This window comes from Anser anser (assembly GCF_964211835.1).
Source record: "Anser anser genome assembly, chromosome: 31".
Taxonomy (NCBI): Eukaryota; Metazoa; Chordata; class Aves; order Anseriformes; family Anatidae; genus Anser; species Anser anser.
In genome coordinates this window covers 1,569,795-1,586,039 of record NC_139752.1, presented here as the reverse complement: position 1 = coordinate 1,586,039, position 16,245 = coordinate 1,569,795, and the positions used below count along the sequence as shown (strand labels likewise).

The following is a 16,245-nucleotide window of genomic DNA, read 5'->3' as shown; positions in this document are numbered from 1 at the left end:
GGAGTGCTGGCAACCGGGCGTCTGCCCCCAAAACAGGGCTTTCTGGCCCCAAAAGAGACTGGATGGAAGAAGGGGGAGAGCTGGTGGCACCTGGTCCTCTGGGGAGAGAGCTGGGCAGCACCAGGAGCAGCCGAAAAGGTGAGAAATTGGGGAGTGGGAGAGGAGCCACCGGGAGTTTCCAACATTTCACCCCACAAGGGTGAGAATTGTCCTGGGTGGGGGCACATCCCGGTGTCTTTTGGCAATGGGGCTCGCTGTAATTCAGCTTCCATATTCATCTGTGGCCCCTGGGAGTGGTTATTGATGTCCTGGTCATGGTGATCCCATCCGAAGGCAAAAACTAACGTGTTATCCATGTCACCCTGCAGGAGACAGGATGCGAAGGGAGGATGAAGGTCACCACGTGGAGCAGGAGGGTCCAGCTGAAGGCAAAGTGAGCGAAACTACGGTGACAAAACCAGAAGGGGATAACGGTGGGAAAGTTCATGGGATAGAGCCAAGGAAAGCGGGGAATGAATTCGCCCATTGTGACGGGGATGGGCAGCTCTTTGCAAAAGAAAGTCTCTACGAGTGTTCGCACTGCAAGAAATGCTTCCAGGAGAGGTCGGAGCTCATCTGCCATCAGCGGCTGCACAGAGGGGAAGAGGCTTTCAAATGCCAAGAGTGTGGCAAGGAGTTTGGGAAGAGCTCAGACCTGAGCTCGCATCAGAAAAGCCACATGGCAGAGAAGCCCTACCAGTGCTCGACGTGCGAGAAGTTCTTCAAGGACAGGTCGACGCTCATCAGGCACGAGCGAGTGCACACCGGGGAGAAGCCCTACAAGTGCCACGAGTGCGGGAAGAGGTTCACCAGGAGCTCCGACATCGTCGTCCACCAGCGGATCCACACGGGGGAGAAGCCCTTCGAGTGCTCCGAGTGCGGCAAGAGGTTCAGCCAACGCTCCAACCTCTTCACCCACCGGATCGTGCACACGGGGGAGAAGCCGTTTGCATGCCATGAGTGCGGGAAAAGCTTCGCCCGGAGGTCGGAGCTCACCATCCACCAGCGCACACACACCGAGGAAAAGCCCTACCAGTGCTCCCAGTGTGAAAAGTCCTTCAGGGGAAGGTACGGGCTCTTCAGGCACGAGAGGTTGCATACGGGAGAGAAACCCTATGAGTGCTCTGAGTGTGGGAAGAGCTTTGGGCAGAGCGGGGACCTTATCACGCACCAGCGCTTCCACACCGGCGAGAAGCCCTACCAGTGCGGCGAGTGCGGGAAGTTCTTCTGCAATAAATCCAGCCTCGTCAAGCACCAGAAATGGCACTCGGGGGAGAAGCCCTACAAGTGCCATGAGTGCGGGAAGAGCTTCGGGCAGAGCTCGGACCTCATCGCCCACCAGCGCACGCACACGGGCGAGAAGCCCTACCCGTGCGCCGAGTGCGGGAAGAGGTTCACCAGGAAATCCAGCCTCCTTGTGCACCAGCGAGGCCACAGGGGACGGAGGACGGGAGGCTGCTCGAGAAGTGGGAAGACCCCGGAGCAAATCCCCAGCATCGCCACAGGAGACAGCTCGTCCCCGTGTTCTGAGTGCACAAAACCCCTCGAGGAGGAATCCTTGAGCATCCTTGAGCAGCAACGATGACACAGAGGACAAAAACCTCCCAAGTGCCTGCAGTAGGAGAATCGGCTCGGCCAGAGCTCGCATCCCAGGATCACACTAAATAAGAAGAAACTGGATGAGTTTTAAAGCATGGGATGCTGTCCCGTGTGAGATTCACCTTTTTTTCTGCATCAGAGACTACTCAGGGGAAGAAAAGGAGTGCTATGATGTGGGTGCGTCGTTGATATGCTACAATAGGGGTTCATTGGTGATGGAAAAAAGGCTAATTCCGCACATTATTGTGTAGTTTGCTTAACAACCTTCACTTTGCTCCCCTGACAGCCTCATCTGAACTCTGTTCCCTACCAAGAGCCCTTCTATCATCCTATCCCATTTCCTTGTTAACATCTTGTTGTTATATCTTTTAAGGTTAGCTTGCAATTGCTGAGAAATCTCCCCTGCTTCCGTCCAAGCCCCAGCTCAAAATAGAAATCAAGCTCAAAATATCAATCAATAATCAACAGCAATCAATAATTAATAATCAAGAGTGAGGGCACACCCTGCCCTGAGGCGTTAAACCTCGATTTCCAAACGGGTTGGAGATTTTATTTTCTTATTAGCTATCTGCGCGTATGATAGAATCTATGGGAAATTTATATTGATAGAATATGAGAGAGGAACATGCGAGGGAGCGTCTTCCCTCCAAGGTTTTTAGGGTGGGGAAAATCAAAAGGGCTCCACCAGGGGTGTCAGAGAGCATCTGCTCTGCCCGATCGAAGGGAGAACTGAGGTCTCAGTGCCAAAAAAATAAAAATATTCTTGGCCCAAAAGGAGGTAATTTATATTGAATATTCAATAAATAATCTTTTTTTTTTTTAATTTTATTTTATTTTATTTTTTGCTGGTGGGTTCCGTGTCGTTACTACATGCGGGTGGATGGTCATCTGGGGGTGGGTGGCAGTGGGTGGATGGGGTGGACCATGCACCCACCCATGGGTGACAGCAAGTGGATGGGGACCAAGAAACGCACCCATGGGTGACAGTGGGGAGGACCGTGGGTCACACTGAGCACAGGGCCAGGCCCCCACTGCCCTCCCCCGCTCCACACCAGCAGCAGCAGGACCGCAGCGCCCGGGGGAGGGCAACGGAAGGGGCAGGAACAGCGCGGAGCCGCCCCGGGGCGGGACCGGAGCTGCCCGGCCCCCCCCCGACCCCGGGAGCGGAGCTGGGGCCAGATTCGGAGTCGCTCCCGGAGCTACGGAGCCTGTCGCGATCCCCAGCTCGTCCTGAGGCGGCGGCGAGTTGGGGGAAGTTGCCCGCTAACCGTTTGAAGGTCGTTTTTTTTATATATATATTTTTATTTTGTAATTATTTTTATTTATTTATTTATTTGGTTGGTTGGGCTTTATTTATTTTAATTTTAATTTTAATTTTAATTTTAATTTTAATTTTAATTTTTATTTTTATTTTTATTTTAATTTTTATTTTTTTTTTACTTCTTTTTTATTTTTTTGTCTTCTTTTTATTTTTTATTTTTTCTTCTCCCTCTCCTTCTTCTTTTTTAATTTTTTATTTTTATTTCTTCTTTTTTTAAATTTTTTTCTTCTTCTTTTTCTTCTTCTCCTCTTCCTCCTCCTCCTCCTCCTCCTCCTCCTCCTCCTCCTCCTTCCCCTCCTCCTTCTTCTTCTTCTTCTTCTTCTTCTTCTCCTCCTCCTCCTCCTCCTCCTCCTCCTCCTCCTCCTTCCCCTCCTCCTCCTTCTTCTTCTTCTTCTTCTTCTCCTCCTCCTCCTCCTTCTCTTCCTCCTTCTCCTCCTCCTCCTTTATTCTTATTCTTATTCTCATTCTCATTCTCATTCTCATTCTTATTCTTAATTATAATATTACTATTACTTACTTTCTTACTTATTTTGCTCAGAGTTTCCTCCTTAGGCCTGTTTTACAGCTTGAAGAGCAGGCAGAAGGACCAGGGAGCATCACTATCAGCGGAAAAAGCATCACATTGATGGTGAGATCCCCAGGATGGGCTCGGGATATGGGGGGCTCCGAGCACACAGGCACAGCCCTGAGTGTGGGGTTGCCCAACGGTGTCCCTCCTGCTCCGTGTTGACTGCTTCTCAGCACTAATCCCACCTCTGGGATAATTTAATTCCCCTGATTTTTATTTCATTCCCCTGATCTTTAATTTCCAGTTCCCCACTTAGCTACAGTGAGTTTTCTTGTGCGAGGCTTTATCACACTTTTACTCCTCCTCCCCCCAGACCAGCAGCTTTTTCTGAAGCATGGCTGAATCCCAGCCCTGTTTTGGACCCAAACGGACCTGAGCGGATGGAGCGAGGTGAAGGAACATGGGAAGATGCTCAGCAAAGTGAGACGGAGACCCTGGAAAACCCTCAGCAAGGTGAGAGCTGTGCTCCCACGTGGCTGTCCCAGCCTGCGAGCCCATCCTGGGGGCGTTTTTCTTAGAAATAACATCACTGCTTGCTTCTTCCCATAACCCAGCAGGACGTGGGACGGAGAACGAGGTGGAAAAGGGTCCCCGGTGGGAAGGACCCGAAATGAGCAGCTCCTCATCGGGAAACTCAGGAGGAAATTGGTTTCGGCAGAGAACGGATGACACAAATGACTGCAGGCTGAACGGCTGCGCAGGGAAGGATGCAAGCGTGGCCGCGCACTGCAAAGTCCTTGAGGAACCCAACCCCCCAGCTGAAAACTTTGCTCAAGAGAAGAAATATTTCTGCAAGGAGTGTGGGAAAAGCTTCAGGCACAACTCCAACCTCATCGTGCACAGGAGGACGCACACCGGGGAAAAGCCCTACGCCTGCTGCGCGTGCGGGAAACCCTTCAGCGACAGGTCGAACCTCGCCAAGCACCAGAGGCTGCACAGTGGGCAAAAGGTTTTTCGGTGCCGTGATTGCAGGAAAACCTTTGGGAATAACCCCGATTTCCTTGAGCACCAGAAAACGCACACGGGGGAAAGGCCGTTTATGTGCTCCGAGTGCGGGAAAAGGTTTTGGCACAGCACCAAGCTGGTGATGCACCAGAAAACTCACGCGGCGGATAAAATCTACAAGTGCCCACAGTGTGAAAAGCGCTTCAAGGACAAATCCACGCTCCTCAGGCACGAGATGGTGCACACTGGCGAGAAGCCGTACAAGTGTCACGAGTGCGAGAAGCGATTCGCTCGGAAATCGGACCTGACTGTCCATCAGAGAATCCACACTGGGGAGAAACCCTTCACTTGCGCCGAGTGTGGGAAGAGCTTCAATCACAAATCCAACCTCTTCACCCACCAGAGGAGGCACACGGGGGAGAAACCTTTCCGGTGCCAAGAGTGCGGGAAGAATTTTGGCCACCGGACGGATCTGCTGGTCCATCAGCGGACCCACACGGGCGAGAAGCCCTTCCGCTGCTCCGAGTGTGGGAAGTGCTTCAAGGGCAGGACCACGCTCATGCGGCACGAGAGGCAGCACACGGGTGAGAGGCCCTACACGTGTTCCGAGTGCGGGAAGAGCTTTGGGCTGAGCGCGGACCTGGTGGTCCACCAGCGCTTCCATACGGGGGAAAAACCCTACAAGTGCGGCGAGTGCGGGAATTTCTTCTGCAACAGCTCGAGCCTCGTCAGGCATCAGCGGAAACACACGGGCGAGAAGCCCTACAAGTGCCACGAGTGTGAGAAGAGCTTCGCGCAGAGCACGGATCTCCTCGAGCATCGGACGACCCACACCGGGGAGAAGCCCTACCCGTGCCAACAATGTGGGAAGTGTTTTGGCAGGAAATCCAACCTCATCGTGCACCAGCGAGTGCACGGACTTGGCAAACACCGGCGGGGTGGGAAAAGCTTCCAGGTGAATCTGGTCCACCCCGACAGGCCGATGGACGCCGCTGCTGGAGTATGCTCAGGATGCACCTAAGCGCTTTGGTGGAACTGTTGAGCATCAGTAGTGACACGGAGGAGAAAAGCCCTGCAAATGCCTGGAGGAAAGAGGCAAAATGGAGAAAAATCTCAGTAGATCCTAGAAGCGATGGCGTGGAAGAGAACAGCCTGTGAATCATGAGAAGCGTGGGATCTTGGTGTTCCAGAGCGGAGTCTGCAAGGATGGGGGGAATAACCTCTGTGTATGTTTTAGGGTGGCCAAAGTAAAATGTGAAACGGTTTCTTAAATGATGTGTATTATTGCAAGCACCTCGAATGGTCTTGGCATTCGCTGCATGGCTCCTGCTCTTCTGGTGGTCTTTCCCCTGTCCCAGTGCAGCCCAGCTCTTAGCCAGGCTTCTGCTCATCACCCTTCCCACTTTTGTCCTTATCATGGTCCTTCTGCCTGCATCCTGGGCCTCCAGAAGCATCTGTAGGGTGGATGCAGTCATCCCACAAGCACAGCCTGTGCTGGGCTCCAGCCCATAGCCCCAGATGCTATCTGAGGCCATGGATGGCCACAGTGACACCCACTGGCCACCGATGCGCCCACCCCATCCTTTTGCATTGGGTGAGGCGTCCCATTGCTGGATGGGGCCATCCTGTCACCTTATCAGCTGATGGAGAGACACCTACAGGGATGGCACAGAGCCTGCACTTACCAGAAACCCCTTTATGGCCTAGGGTTGACAAGACCCACACCACCATGACCACTGGTTCGCAGCCAGGGCATTATTAACACAACTCCAAACCAGCCGCGCAACCCGACCAGCCAACCAACCTTCTATATTAATGTGTTTTTTTTTCATATATTTGGCTACTAATGATAAATTCACTGCTCCAGTGGACCATCTGGGGTCTAAATGCATCAGAGATTACTAATTTAAAGTCAGAAAGTTATGGGATGGCCACGTCAAAGGCGAAGGTGGAAGCAACCATCCCAGTGATAACACAGCTGTAGTGCTCCCACAGATCTTTGCTGTGGTGGCATCATGGGTGGCTTTAGGATTTTTTGGAGGAAAGGAGGTGATGAGGAGAGGGAAGGGAATGGGAGCTAGGTCCTGGCACATGGTGAAGAGAAAAGGGAAGATGAGGCCAAAGAGCCTCTTCGTGAAATATCTGAGCACCCCAAAGACTCTTGACCATCTCTCTGACCAAATCTGAGCAGCTCCCAAGTTCAGGAGCAAGAATACACGCAGAAAGAAAGAAAAACAAAAACAAAACAAAACAAAAAAACACAGGGGAAGTGTGATTTCCCCATAGACAGTTTTTAGACAGTTTTCCTCCAGAACGCAGGGTTGCAAACATCAGTTTCCCCTCTCACATTTTTTTACAGCAGCAATCCCTTCCTGCCACACAGGAGCAATTCCAGATACAGGTATTTAAATAGCAGAAAAATACAAGGTAAACATAAGATTAGGAACAGAAGGCTTTTTTTTTTAATTATTATTATTACTGAGGTTAAATACATATAGTGGGGAGGGAAGGATGTGCACGGGAAGACAGATTTCTACAGTATCTCGGGGTGCTGATGGGCACCCAGGGCGGATGCCCCAGCCTGGGGAACACCGCAGGATTTAAGGGCTTTGAAGCCAGGCACTGGACAGACAGCCTGAACCCCAGAACAAGATGGTTTGACTGGGGGAGATGGGAGTGAGTGGATCAACACACATCAAGCCCTTGAAGCAAACTCAATAATAAGAAATAATTAGGAAAAAAAATAATTATTATATTATTTACTCTCATCAGCCTACTTTAGATCATTTGTGTGTTTTGTGGTGTTTTTAATTTTTCCTGAAGACTGCAAAGGTGGAAAGATTGAACAATACCTAGGCAAAGCACTGATTTTTCTTATCTGCGATGTGATGTCTCGCCCCAATCCAGAACTCTGGGTGCTTACAGAGTTTTTCTCCCCAGTGCTATCTCTGGTGTTCACCAGGGTTTGACCCCTCTTCAAACCACTTTGTGCACTCGGGACACCGAGGAGAGTTCTGCTGCAGGGCGAGCTGCGAGTTCTGCTGGAAGCTTCTCCCGCACTGCCGGCATTTGCAGAGCCTGTCCCTTCCGTGCACTCGCTGGTGCACGAGGAGGTTGGACCTCCTGCTGAAGCTCTTCCCGCACACCGGGCACGGGTAGGGCTTCTCGCCCGTGTGCGTGCGCTGGTGGGCGATGAGGTCCGAGCTCTGCCCGAAGCTCTTCCCGCACTCGTGGCACTTGTAGGGCTTCTCCCCAGCGTGCAGCCTCTGGTGCCGAACGAGGCTCGACCGGTTGCTGAAAAACTTCCCGCACTCACCGCACTGGTAGGGCTTCTCACCGGTGTGGAAGCGCTGGTGGGCGATCAGGTCCCCACTCTGCCCGAAGCTCTTCCCGCACTCGGCGCACTCGTAGGGTTTAATCCCCGTGTGCAGCCTCTCGTGCCTGAAAAGCGTTGATCTCCCCCGGAAGAACTTCTCGCACTCGGAGCAGTGGTAGGGCTTCTCCCCTGTGTGCGTGCGCTGGTGGACGATGAGCTCCGAGCTCTGCCCGAATCGCTTCCCACACTCTTCACACTTGTAGGGCTTCTCCCCCGTGTGCATCCTCTGGTGCCGGAAAAGATTTGACCTGTGGCTGAAGCTCTTGCCACACTCCGGGCACTCGAAGGGCTTCTCGCCGGTGTGCGTCCGTTGATGGACGATGATATCGGAGCTCCTGGTGAACCTCTTCCCGCACTCGTGGCACTTGTAGGGCTTCTCCCCAGTGTGCACTGTCTCGTGCCTGATGAGCGTCGACCTGTCCTTGAAGCACTTCTCGCACGTCGAGCACTGGTAGAGCTTCTCCTCCACGTGGACCCTCTGGTGGAGGTTGAGGTCAGAGCTCTGGCCGAACTCCGCTCCGCACTCGCAGCATTTGTAGCGCCGCTCGCCCACGTGCCGCCGGCAGTGCTGCAGCAACTTGGGCTTGTCCCCGAAGCACTTCCCGCACTGGGGGCACTGGTAGAGCTGGTCTCCTGTGTGGACCTTCTCGTGGACAAGAAGCCTTGATCGGTGGATGAAGCTTTTCCCACACTGCTGGCATTTAAAGGGCTTTTCTCCCACGTGGATCCTCTTGTGCCTGATGAGCAGCGACCTGTCCGGGAAGCACTTCTGGCACTTGGGGCACTCGTAAAGCTTCTCCCCGGCGTGCGTCTTCTGGTGGACGATGAGGTTGGAGCTCTGCCTGAAGCACTTCCCACACTCGTGGCACCTGTAAGGCTTCTCTCCCGTGTGGATTCGCTGGTGCACGATGAGGTTGGAGCTCTGGCCAAACCTCCTCCCACACTCCTCGCACGCGTACTTCTTCTCTCTGGTGGTGGCCCCGCGCCGGGCTTTGGAGCCGTCGAGGATTTTCACGTCCCCTCCACGAGGGATGAGATGAGCTGCAGCCTTCACGGCCTTGCCTTCTCCCGGCCTCTTCTCGGCCTCGGGAGCTGCCTCCGGCCGTGTGCCCTCTGAGCCGCTCCCTGACCGTTTGCTGGCCGCGATGCCGGTGGCGATGCCGGTGGCAATGCTGGGATCTCCCCTTCCTTCCTCGTGTCCTCGTGTTGGGCTCGGTTCAGCCCTTGCTCTCCTCGGGGTGCACCCTGCTGGGGGGCACAAACGAGAGAAACGGCTTAAATCTGGAAGGGAAACGAGGTCACGGAGTGGGGTGAGAGACGAAAGAAGCCCGAGAGCAAGAGCTGAGATGTAGCAAGTCTGAGGCGTGGCCGGGGGTGAACCCAGGGGTCCGGGGGGGGTTTCCGGGGGGGGCAGTGCCTCACCTCCAAGGGGGTCTCCGGGGGTTTTTTCTTCTTGCATCCCTAGGGTTGGAAGCTCTCCAGGCTGCTCCATGCAAGCTGGTTTCGGGAAAGGGAAGCTCTGCTCTGTGGGTTGAAAGTGGCAAAAACATAGCAAAATTAGAAATGAAATTAAAAATACAATTGGAAATAAGATTAGAAATAAAATTAAAAGTACAATTGGAAATAAGATTAGAAATAAAATTAGACATAAAGAGAAAAAGAGAAAAAGAAGAAAAAATAAAAAATAAAAATACAGTAAAAGTGCAATTAAGAATATAATTAGAGTACAATTATAAATAAAATGAAAAAGAAAAGAAAAAGAAAAGAAATTTAGAAATGAAATTACAGATAAAATGGAAAAATAAAAATAAAAATAGAAAAATGGAAAAGAAAGAACAAAATTAGAAATAAAATTAGAAATAAAATAGAAAAGAAATATAGAAATAGTAAATAAAAATAGAAAAAAGATTAGAAATAAAATTAGAAATAAAGTTAAAAAGAACATAAAAAAGAAGAAATAGAAAACAAGCAATAAAATTAGTAATGAAAAGATAAAATAAAAATGGAAACAATAAAAATAGAAAATAAAAAGTAAAAAAAGAAAAAATAAAAACTGAAAAAAAATAAAAATAGAAAAGAAAAAATAATACTAGACAGGAAAAAATAAAAATAGAAAAAAATATAGACAAGAAAAAATAGAAAAGAAAAAATAAAATGAGGAATAAAATTTAAAAGAACGAAGGAAAGAGAAAAATACAAAAAAAAACCAAACGAAGCCCAAGAACAAAAGTAAAAAATAACCGCTCAAACAGCCCCAAACACAACCAAATCCCCCCCTCCTCACCGCATCCCCCCGCAGCGCCGCGCTGGCACCGCGGGGCCCGATCCCCGCACCCCGGCCCCCCCCCACCCCCCCCGGCTCCCCCATCCCGGTGCTTCCCCCCCCCAGGCCCCCCCATTACCGGGCCGCCGCCCCGCGCCGCTCCGGCCCCGGCCTCGGCCCCGGTCCCCGGCCCTCGGTCCCCGGCCCCGGCTCGGCCCCGTCCCGGGGGGGCGGCGGCCGGGAGGAGCCGTCCCGGGGGGGGGGGGGGGGCGCCGCCGGCCCCGGATGGGATTCGCGGCCCCGCTGCCGGCCTCGCCTCCTCCCGGCCCCGCGGCCTTTGTTCGCTGCTGCCTCGCTTCCTTCCCGGACGGATTGCGGTCTTTTTTATGGGCTTCTTTTTTTATTTTGTATTTTTTTATTTTTTTACTTTTTACTTGTGTTTGTTTACTTTTGATATTTAGCGTGTTCTTCCTTTATATTCTTAGCTTTTACTTTTTAATTCTTTTGCATTTCTTTATATTCTATTTTTTACTTTTTAAATTATTTTTCAGTTCTGTATATTTTTATTTTTTACTTTTTTATTTTTCATTTTTATTTCTATTTTCCGGTTTTTATTCTTATTTGTCTTTTATTTTTCTTTTATTCTTATTTTTCATTTTGTATATATTTCTTTTTCTACTTTCTATTCTTATTTATATTTTTATATTTAATTTTATTTTCATTTTTCGTATTTAATTTTATTTTCATTTTTTATATTTTATACTTTTTATTTTATACTTTAATTTTACTTTTTACTTTTTTATCCATTTATTATTTTACATTGTATCTTTTTACTTCATTATTCTTTTACTTTTTAAGTTTTATACTTTTATTCTTTTTGGGTTTTATTTTTTTTACTTTTTTATTTTTATTTTTGTCATACTTTTATTCTTCTACTTTATTTTTTACTTTTTAATTTTTACCCTCTTATTCTTTTACTTCTTATATTTTTATATTTTTACTTTATTTTTCATATTTCCTTTTTAATCTTTCTACTTTTTATTTTACTTTTTTTAACCTTTTTTGGTTTTCTTTGCTTTTTGTGTTTTGCTTTTTATTTTCGTTTCTTTTTTATATGTCTGCTTTTCATGTTTCTACTCTTTTGTTTTTCTACATTTTTATTTTTGCCTTTTATATTTTTATCTTAAATGTATTTATTATATTTTTTTGTCTTTATTTTTATATTTCTTATTTATTTTATTTATGTTTTGACTTCAGGATTTGGGGACAAAGCAGATGACCTTCCCGACAGCCTAATAACGAGAGATCTGCAGTTGCCTTGTCCCTGTTTGCAAACTCCTGGGTCCTCCAGGTCTTTGTGATCCCCACGGAAAATGCACAGTAGAAAATAGGACCAACTTTTCAGGCTCTATCTGTGGTCCAATTCAACCATCACCTATGTGTCCCACTCCTCCAAAAAAATCCCGTAGTCTTGATCTGCCACCAACCCCAGGGGATGCCCATAAAGGTCCTCCTTAGTTGAAGTGTGTGCTGGTAAAGGTTTTTTTTTTTTTTTTTTTTTCTATCCCAGTGGAAGCAAATCCCCCAGTTTGGAAAGGATTGTGGTGGACTCTCCTTCCTCTGCATTGCATGGGTATCCCATTGTCCCCATGGCTGGAGCAGAGGAACTTGGACAACAAGTACAAGTTCTTGGAGAACTTGTAGGAGCCCATTTCGTATTTTTTTTGCCCAAGAATAGCAACTTGTGAAAAGCCCTCCCAGCCTTCGCTCTCTGAGAAACAACAGCTCTGTAAACGTACCCATTGCATTTCTGCTCGCAGGTCCTGAAGCGGGTCTGGTTTCTACCTCTCAAGAAGCTCATGTTCTGGAGATCTTCCCTTGTGGAGTCGTTGTTTCAGTGGCTCATGGACAGGAAGACCTCTTGCCTTCTGACATGGCTTCAGTGATGGAAATAGTCTCCTTTCTAACAGGACACAGTCACAGACCCCAAATTAGGTTGGAAGAGAGCTCCTAGGTCATCAAATCCATCCTTGTAGGCAGATTTGTCTGGTCTGTCCATATAAAAATTGTGCTCTTAACCTCTTAAGAACCAGCATTGGATCCCCTTCTTTCAGGAAACTCCACCCCAAGCCTGGTCTGTGGTGTGTGGACAACGTAGGTCATTGGGTGGATGGTTGGACTTGATGATCTTAAGGGTCTTTTCCAACCTAAATGATTCTGTGATTCTAAAATTCTAACTTCGTGAGCTTCAGCTTGGACATGGGCTCAAGTGGGAGCAAGGTGCCTAAACATGAAGACTTCTCAATTTCTCCACCAAGTAATTTCTCAACCTCCTAAATGATGAGCGGGGATAGAGAATACAGGTGACTGAAGGCAGCACAGGGAGGATGAGTGCCAGGAGTTGTAGGAAACCCAGACAGAAAAGACACTAGTGCCCCAGAAGATGTGCTTCAACCCAATCTCCTCTGCCACAATCCGAAATGTGCCTTGTTTCCAGGACCCAGCTGGACCTGGGGAGGCTTTGTACAGTTCCTGAAAGTGGAGGCCAATTCCTCCATGCATTACAGGCCAGAAACGTGGATTTACCTCGAAGAAGATAAGTACCAGGGGGTCAGACATGGGAGGAGACGCGCCAAGCGGCCAAACATTGTGAATCTGATGAACGTCGTGAACGTCATGAGGAGTTTGGAAGGTGCCTCTGGAGACCTGGTTTTCCTAGGGTCACACTGGCCTATTTAAACATGGCATCGGTGTAAGTAGTACAAAACCCACTGCACTTTCTGAGCCCATCCACCCTACACACTGCATTTAGCGACTGAATTTCCTTCTTGACCCACCCTCTGAAGTATTTATAGTCCTTCTTGTGCACAGACTGTTCATTTTTAATGGAACTTCACATTTGCTGACTGATTTCTGGGCTTTTGTAGGCACAAGCACAGCCACAAAAAGTTCTTCTGTCTAGGTTTAGGTGCAAAGACCGTCTCCCACACTCGGATATTCTATATATCCATCTCCTGCACGCAGTTTCCGTTATTTAGCAAGGCAGGATCTCACACTGGATGACCTTCCACACTTGGAGTGCTGATTTTTCTCCTCTGTGAGTTTTCTGGTGCACGGAAAGGTGCGAGCTCTGCCCAAAGCTCTTCCCGCACTCAGCACATGTGTAGGGTTTCTCTCCCGTGTGCACGCGCTGGTGTTGAATAAGTTTCGACCGCACGCTGAAACATTTCCCACACTCTGAACACTGGTAGGGCTTTTCTCCTGTGTGCGTTCGCTGGTGGACAATCAGGTCTGAGCTCTGTATGAAGCTCTTCCCACAGTCGGGGCATCGATATGGTCTCTCTCCGGTGTGCTGCCTTTGATGTTTAATAAGGTTCGACCTTTTGCTGAAGCTCTTCCCACACTCGCAGCACTGGTAGGGCTTTTCCCCTGTGTGGGTCCTCTGGTGCGCGGTCAACGTTGAGCTCCGTGTAAAGCTTTTCGCACACTCGGGGCACTTGTACATTTTCTCGCCCGTGTGCACCCTCTGGTGCGTCACAAGGCTGGAGCTCCTGTTGAAGCACCTCCCGCACTCGGGGCACTGGTAGGGTTTCTCCCCGGTGTGGGTCCGCTGGTGGACGATGAGGTCTGAGCTCCTCATGAAGCTTCTCCCACACTCCGGGCACTTGAAAGGTTTCTCTCCCATGACGTCTCTCGGAGGCATAAGCAAGTCCCTGCTCCAGCCACCCTCCTGCCCATGCTCAGGCGGCCTTTCCAAAGGCTCCTCCTGGATGGGGGTTTTTCCAAGGTTGGCATCAGCTGCTCCACAAAGTGTCCTGCTCCCCGTTTTCCATGTTAGCAGACCCTGCTGGCTCCCACGGGCGCTGTGTTCAAGCATCACCCACGTAACTGCACACCTCCGTGCTTGCTCAGCATCTTGGTCTCCAGCACTCTCCTCCTCCATCTCCCCGTCCATCCCAGGAGGTGCTGTGACACAGAGAGAAGCCAGACAGGTTATTTCCTAGGCCAGGTAGAAATAACATTAAGGGGAAAGTATAGGAAAAGCTGAGACACCAATTAACCAGACAGGACAATTGGCTGAAATTCTGCTTCCATCACTTCCCAGGGATGGAAGATTGGGAAGACAGTGGAGAGGAAATTCATTCTGATTTCCAGTTAGGGTCAGTGGAACTATATCTCATAGTAGGATCCACCACATTTTGGCTAAAATCCTAATGTGGGGTTGATAGGAAATAATAGCAAGTGCTGATGTAGGTAGTCATGGTCTTTGCCAACTACATCCCATCCTCACCTTCCTGCCTGCTGCTCAGGACTTCTTTTTTCTCCATTTCTTGAAGGTTTGGGGTCCAGTGTTCTCCTCCCTCCTGGGTGAGCAAGTCTGGCTCAGCAGCAGGAAAACCTGTCCCAGAGGAGATAACGGCATGAGGGATTTGAGAATTTAGGAGTATTTGTGAAGTGAAAGAAATCTGAACTTTCTCCTGACTTGAGGGATGTGGAGTGGGAACAGTGGTGATACGGTCACCTGGGTTACCTGCGTGAACGTGAGTCCTCTACCATCAAATGTTTGACCTGCCTGGACCGAAACCAATCTTTGGGATGGAGATAGTGCAGAAAAAGGGGAAAAGTTGCCCCATGGGTAGACAGATATTTCCATTCCCTGGAAAACAGTACGGAAGAGAAGAGGAAAGGGGTTTGCCTTAATGTTCATCCTCGCTCTGACTCCCAGGAGGAACATCAACAAGAGGATCTGCCTAACTCTTGAATGCCACAGAGCTCACGCCATCCCAAAACTGAGACTGTCTGCAACATATAGGCCAGGAGCCAAAGTTCCAGGAGCTCTTAGCTCCAACACTCCAAGGGCCAGGACTCCTTACCCAGAGATGTGACGGTCTTGTAGTTCTCCAGCATGACATCCACGTAGAGAGTCCTCTGCACAGAGTCGAGCAGGGCCCATTGCTCCTTGGTGAAATACACGGCCACCTCCTCGAAGGTCACGGGCTCCTGCAGCAGCAAGAAATCCCACTTCAATATGTGAGGATGCCACCCCACCATGCAAAAAGGAGAATAAAAATACATAAATAAATAATGGAAGGAAAGAAGCAAAATAGCTCAAGCCCCTCCCAAGCAACCAAGGAGAGCAGTGGGGCATTCAGGCAAGAAAATGAGGATGTGCTGGTCCTCCTGGGAGGAGACTCATGGATCTGAAAGTTTTTGTACCCAAAAAAACAGGTGTTTCCTTTCCCCAAAGGGCTGATTTTCTGGTGTATGACCATTGTCGCTGAAGAAATGTTGTGGTTCTTGTTTTGTTTTGTTTGGTTTTGTTTTCTGCACATCATCTCTCCTTCCATTCTCTTTGCTTCCTGCCCCATCTCCAGAGCAAACCCTCCAAATCCCTCTGTCTAATTGTCTACCTGAGCCAGTTTCATTGTGTCCATCACTTTTATTTTTGATGTTTCAGGACATTTGTCTATTCTGGTTTAAGACACAGCAGCCCATCAGTGCTAGGAAAGAGAAAAAAAAAAAAAAGGAGAAAAAGGAGAAAGGAAAAAAGAAAGATGCCCATTTTGGGGTGCTAAGCTGAAATTTAGAGCTTCGTTGTGAGTTTTGGACATCTAGGATGAGCCCAGCAGTGGCCCTGCCAGCCCTACAACACCAGCAAGCTTGTGGGGAGTGGGGAAGAAGAGGGCAAAATGGGGAGGGGATGGGGAGGTTCAAGTGTCAGGACAACCCAGCTCTGTCCCTTTGTCCTGTCCCCTTGGGGACCTCAGAGCCCAGGGGAGGACACGTCCCCTGCTGTCCTCATGCACGGCGGGGGGCTCACACGGAGTCCAAGGGATGCTGGGGTTTTGGGGGGCTCATACCCAGCACGGAGGCTGGTGGTCGTAGCCAGTCCGAGGGGTGCAGGGGGGGACTGCCGTGGGTCCCTTACTTACACCGGGAGGGAGTCAGCAGTGAATCCGTATCCTCTCCGAGACGTGTCGGGGAGCCCATATCCAGCCCCCGGGGGGTCCACAAGGGTCGTACTCAGACCAGGGAGGAACGGGGAGGGGGGAGTACCCATCCCGGGGGGAGCCGTACCCTCCCCGGTAGCCCCCCATCCCTGCCGATTACCTGCACTGCAGCGGCGGCAGCAC

The 16,245-nt window shown here is 49.6% G+C and overlaps 4 protein-coding genes across 12 annotated transcripts; 2 read left to right on the top strand and 2 right to left on the bottom strand.

Moving 5' to 3' along the window:
- The first annotated feature begins 5 nt into the window (after nucleotides 1–5).
- Nucleotides 6–2,412, top strand: LOC310888225 (uncharacterized protein). Its single transcript, XM_083814775.1, has 2 exons — nucleotides 6–138; nucleotides 369–2,412. Exons 1-2 carry the CDS (start codon nucleotides 63–65, stop codon nucleotides 1,622–1,624), a joined length of 1,332 nt encoding a protein of 443 aa, XP_083670901.1. The 5' UTR covers nucleotides 6–62; the 3' UTR covers nucleotides 1,625–2,412.
- A 137-nt stretch (nucleotides 2,413–2,549) lies between these two features.
- Nucleotides 2,550–6,588, top strand: LOC310888220 (uncharacterized protein). 2 transcript variants are annotated; one of them, XM_083814768.1, is made up of 4 exons: nucleotides 2,550–2,915; nucleotides 3,498–3,587; nucleotides 3,841–3,980; nucleotides 4,085–6,588. In XM_083814768.1, exons 3-4 carry the CDS (start codon nucleotides 3,908–3,910, stop codon nucleotides 5,491–5,493), a joined length of 1,482 nt encoding a protein of 493 aa, XP_083670894.1. In that variant the 5' UTR covers nucleotides 2,550–2,915; nucleotides 3,498–3,587; nucleotides 3,841–3,907; the 3' UTR covers nucleotides 5,494–6,588. The 2 variants fall into 2 exon arrangements, with proteins under 2 accessions (XP_083670894.1, XP_083670893.1); XM_083814767.1 differs by having other exon boundaries at nucleotides 4,082–6,588.
- A 154-nt stretch (nucleotides 6,589–6,742) lies between these two features.
- On the bottom strand, nucleotides 6,743–12,050 carry LOC310888209 (uncharacterized protein). 6 transcript variants are annotated; one of them, XM_083814728.1, is made up of 3 exons: nucleotides 11,911–12,050; nucleotides 9,271–9,372; nucleotides 6,743–9,129 (listed from the first exon to the last, which is right to left on the bottom strand). In XM_083814728.1, the coding sequence occupies exons 1-3, from the start codon at nucleotides 11,912–11,914 to the stop codon at nucleotides 7,415–7,417; spliced, it is 1,821 nt and encodes a 606-aa protein (XP_083670854.1). In that variant the 5' UTR covers nucleotides 11,915–12,050; the 3' UTR covers nucleotides 6,743–7,414. The 6 variants fall into 6 exon arrangements, with proteins under 6 accessions (XP_083670854.1, XP_083670855.1, XP_083670856.1 ...); XM_083814729.1 differs by having other exon boundaries at nucleotides 6,743–9,096; XM_083814730.1 differs by having other exon boundaries at nucleotides 6,743–9,093.
- Nucleotides 12,051–13,143: 1,093 nt separating this feature from the next.
- LOC310888229 (uncharacterized protein) lies at nucleotides 13,144–15,106 on the bottom strand. 3 transcript variants are annotated; one of them, XM_083814786.1, is made up of 3 exons: nucleotides 14,986–15,106; nucleotides 14,403–14,510; nucleotides 13,144–14,077 (listed from the first exon to the last, which is right to left on the bottom strand). In XM_083814786.1, the coding sequence occupies exons 1-3, from the start codon at nucleotides 15,017–15,019 to the stop codon at nucleotides 13,146–13,148; spliced, it is 1,074 nt and encodes a 357-aa protein (XP_083670912.1). In that variant the 5' UTR covers nucleotides 15,020–15,106; the 3' UTR covers nucleotides 13,144–13,145. The 3 variants fall into 3 exon arrangements, with proteins under 3 accessions (XP_083670912.1, XP_083670913.1, XP_083670914.1); XM_083814787.1 differs by lacking the exon at nucleotides 14,986–15,106 and adding an exon at nucleotides 14,643–14,768; XM_083814788.1 differs by lacking the exon at nucleotides 14,986–15,106 and adding an exon at nucleotides 14,634–14,762.
- Nucleotides 15,107–16,245: the final 1,139 nt, after the last annotated feature.

Excerpts from the sequence above, each read along its gene's own strand:
- LOC310888225 (XM_083814775.1), top strand. The coding sequence starts at position 63 with ATGGAAGAAGGGGGAGAGCTGGTGGCACCTGGTCCTCTGGGGAGAGAG. Across the intron at positions 139-368 it reads CACCAGGAGCAGCCGAAAAG|GAGACAGGATGCGAAGGGAG; the intron begins GTGAGAAATTGG and ends GTCACCCTGCAG.
- LOC310888220 (XM_083814767.1), top strand. The coding sequence starts at position 3,908 with ATGGAGCGAGGTGAAGGAACATGGGAAGATGCTCAGCAAAGTGAGACG. Across the intron at positions 3,981-4,081 it reads CCTGGAAAACCCTCAGCAAG|CAGGACGTGGGACGGAGAAC; the intron begins GTGAGAGCTGTG and ends CCCATAACCCAG.
- LOC310888209 (XM_083814728.1), bottom strand. Across the intron at positions 9,130-9,270 it reads CCCCGGAGACCCCCTTGGAG|ATTTAAGCCGTTTCTCTCGT; the intron begins GTGAGGCACTGC and ends TTTCCCTTCCAG.
- LOC310888229 (XM_083814786.1), bottom strand. The coding sequence starts at position 15,019 with ATGCTGGAGAACTACAAGACCGTCACATCTCTGG. Across the intron at positions 14,511-14,985 it reads CAAGACCGTCACATCTCTGG|GTTTTCCTGCTGCTGAGCCA; the intron begins GTAAGGAGTCCT and ends CCTCTGGGACAG. Across the intron at positions 14,078-14,402 it reads CCTGAGCAGCAGGCAGGAAG|CACCTCCTGGGATGGACGGG; the intron begins GTGAGGATGGGA and ends TCTGTGTCACAG.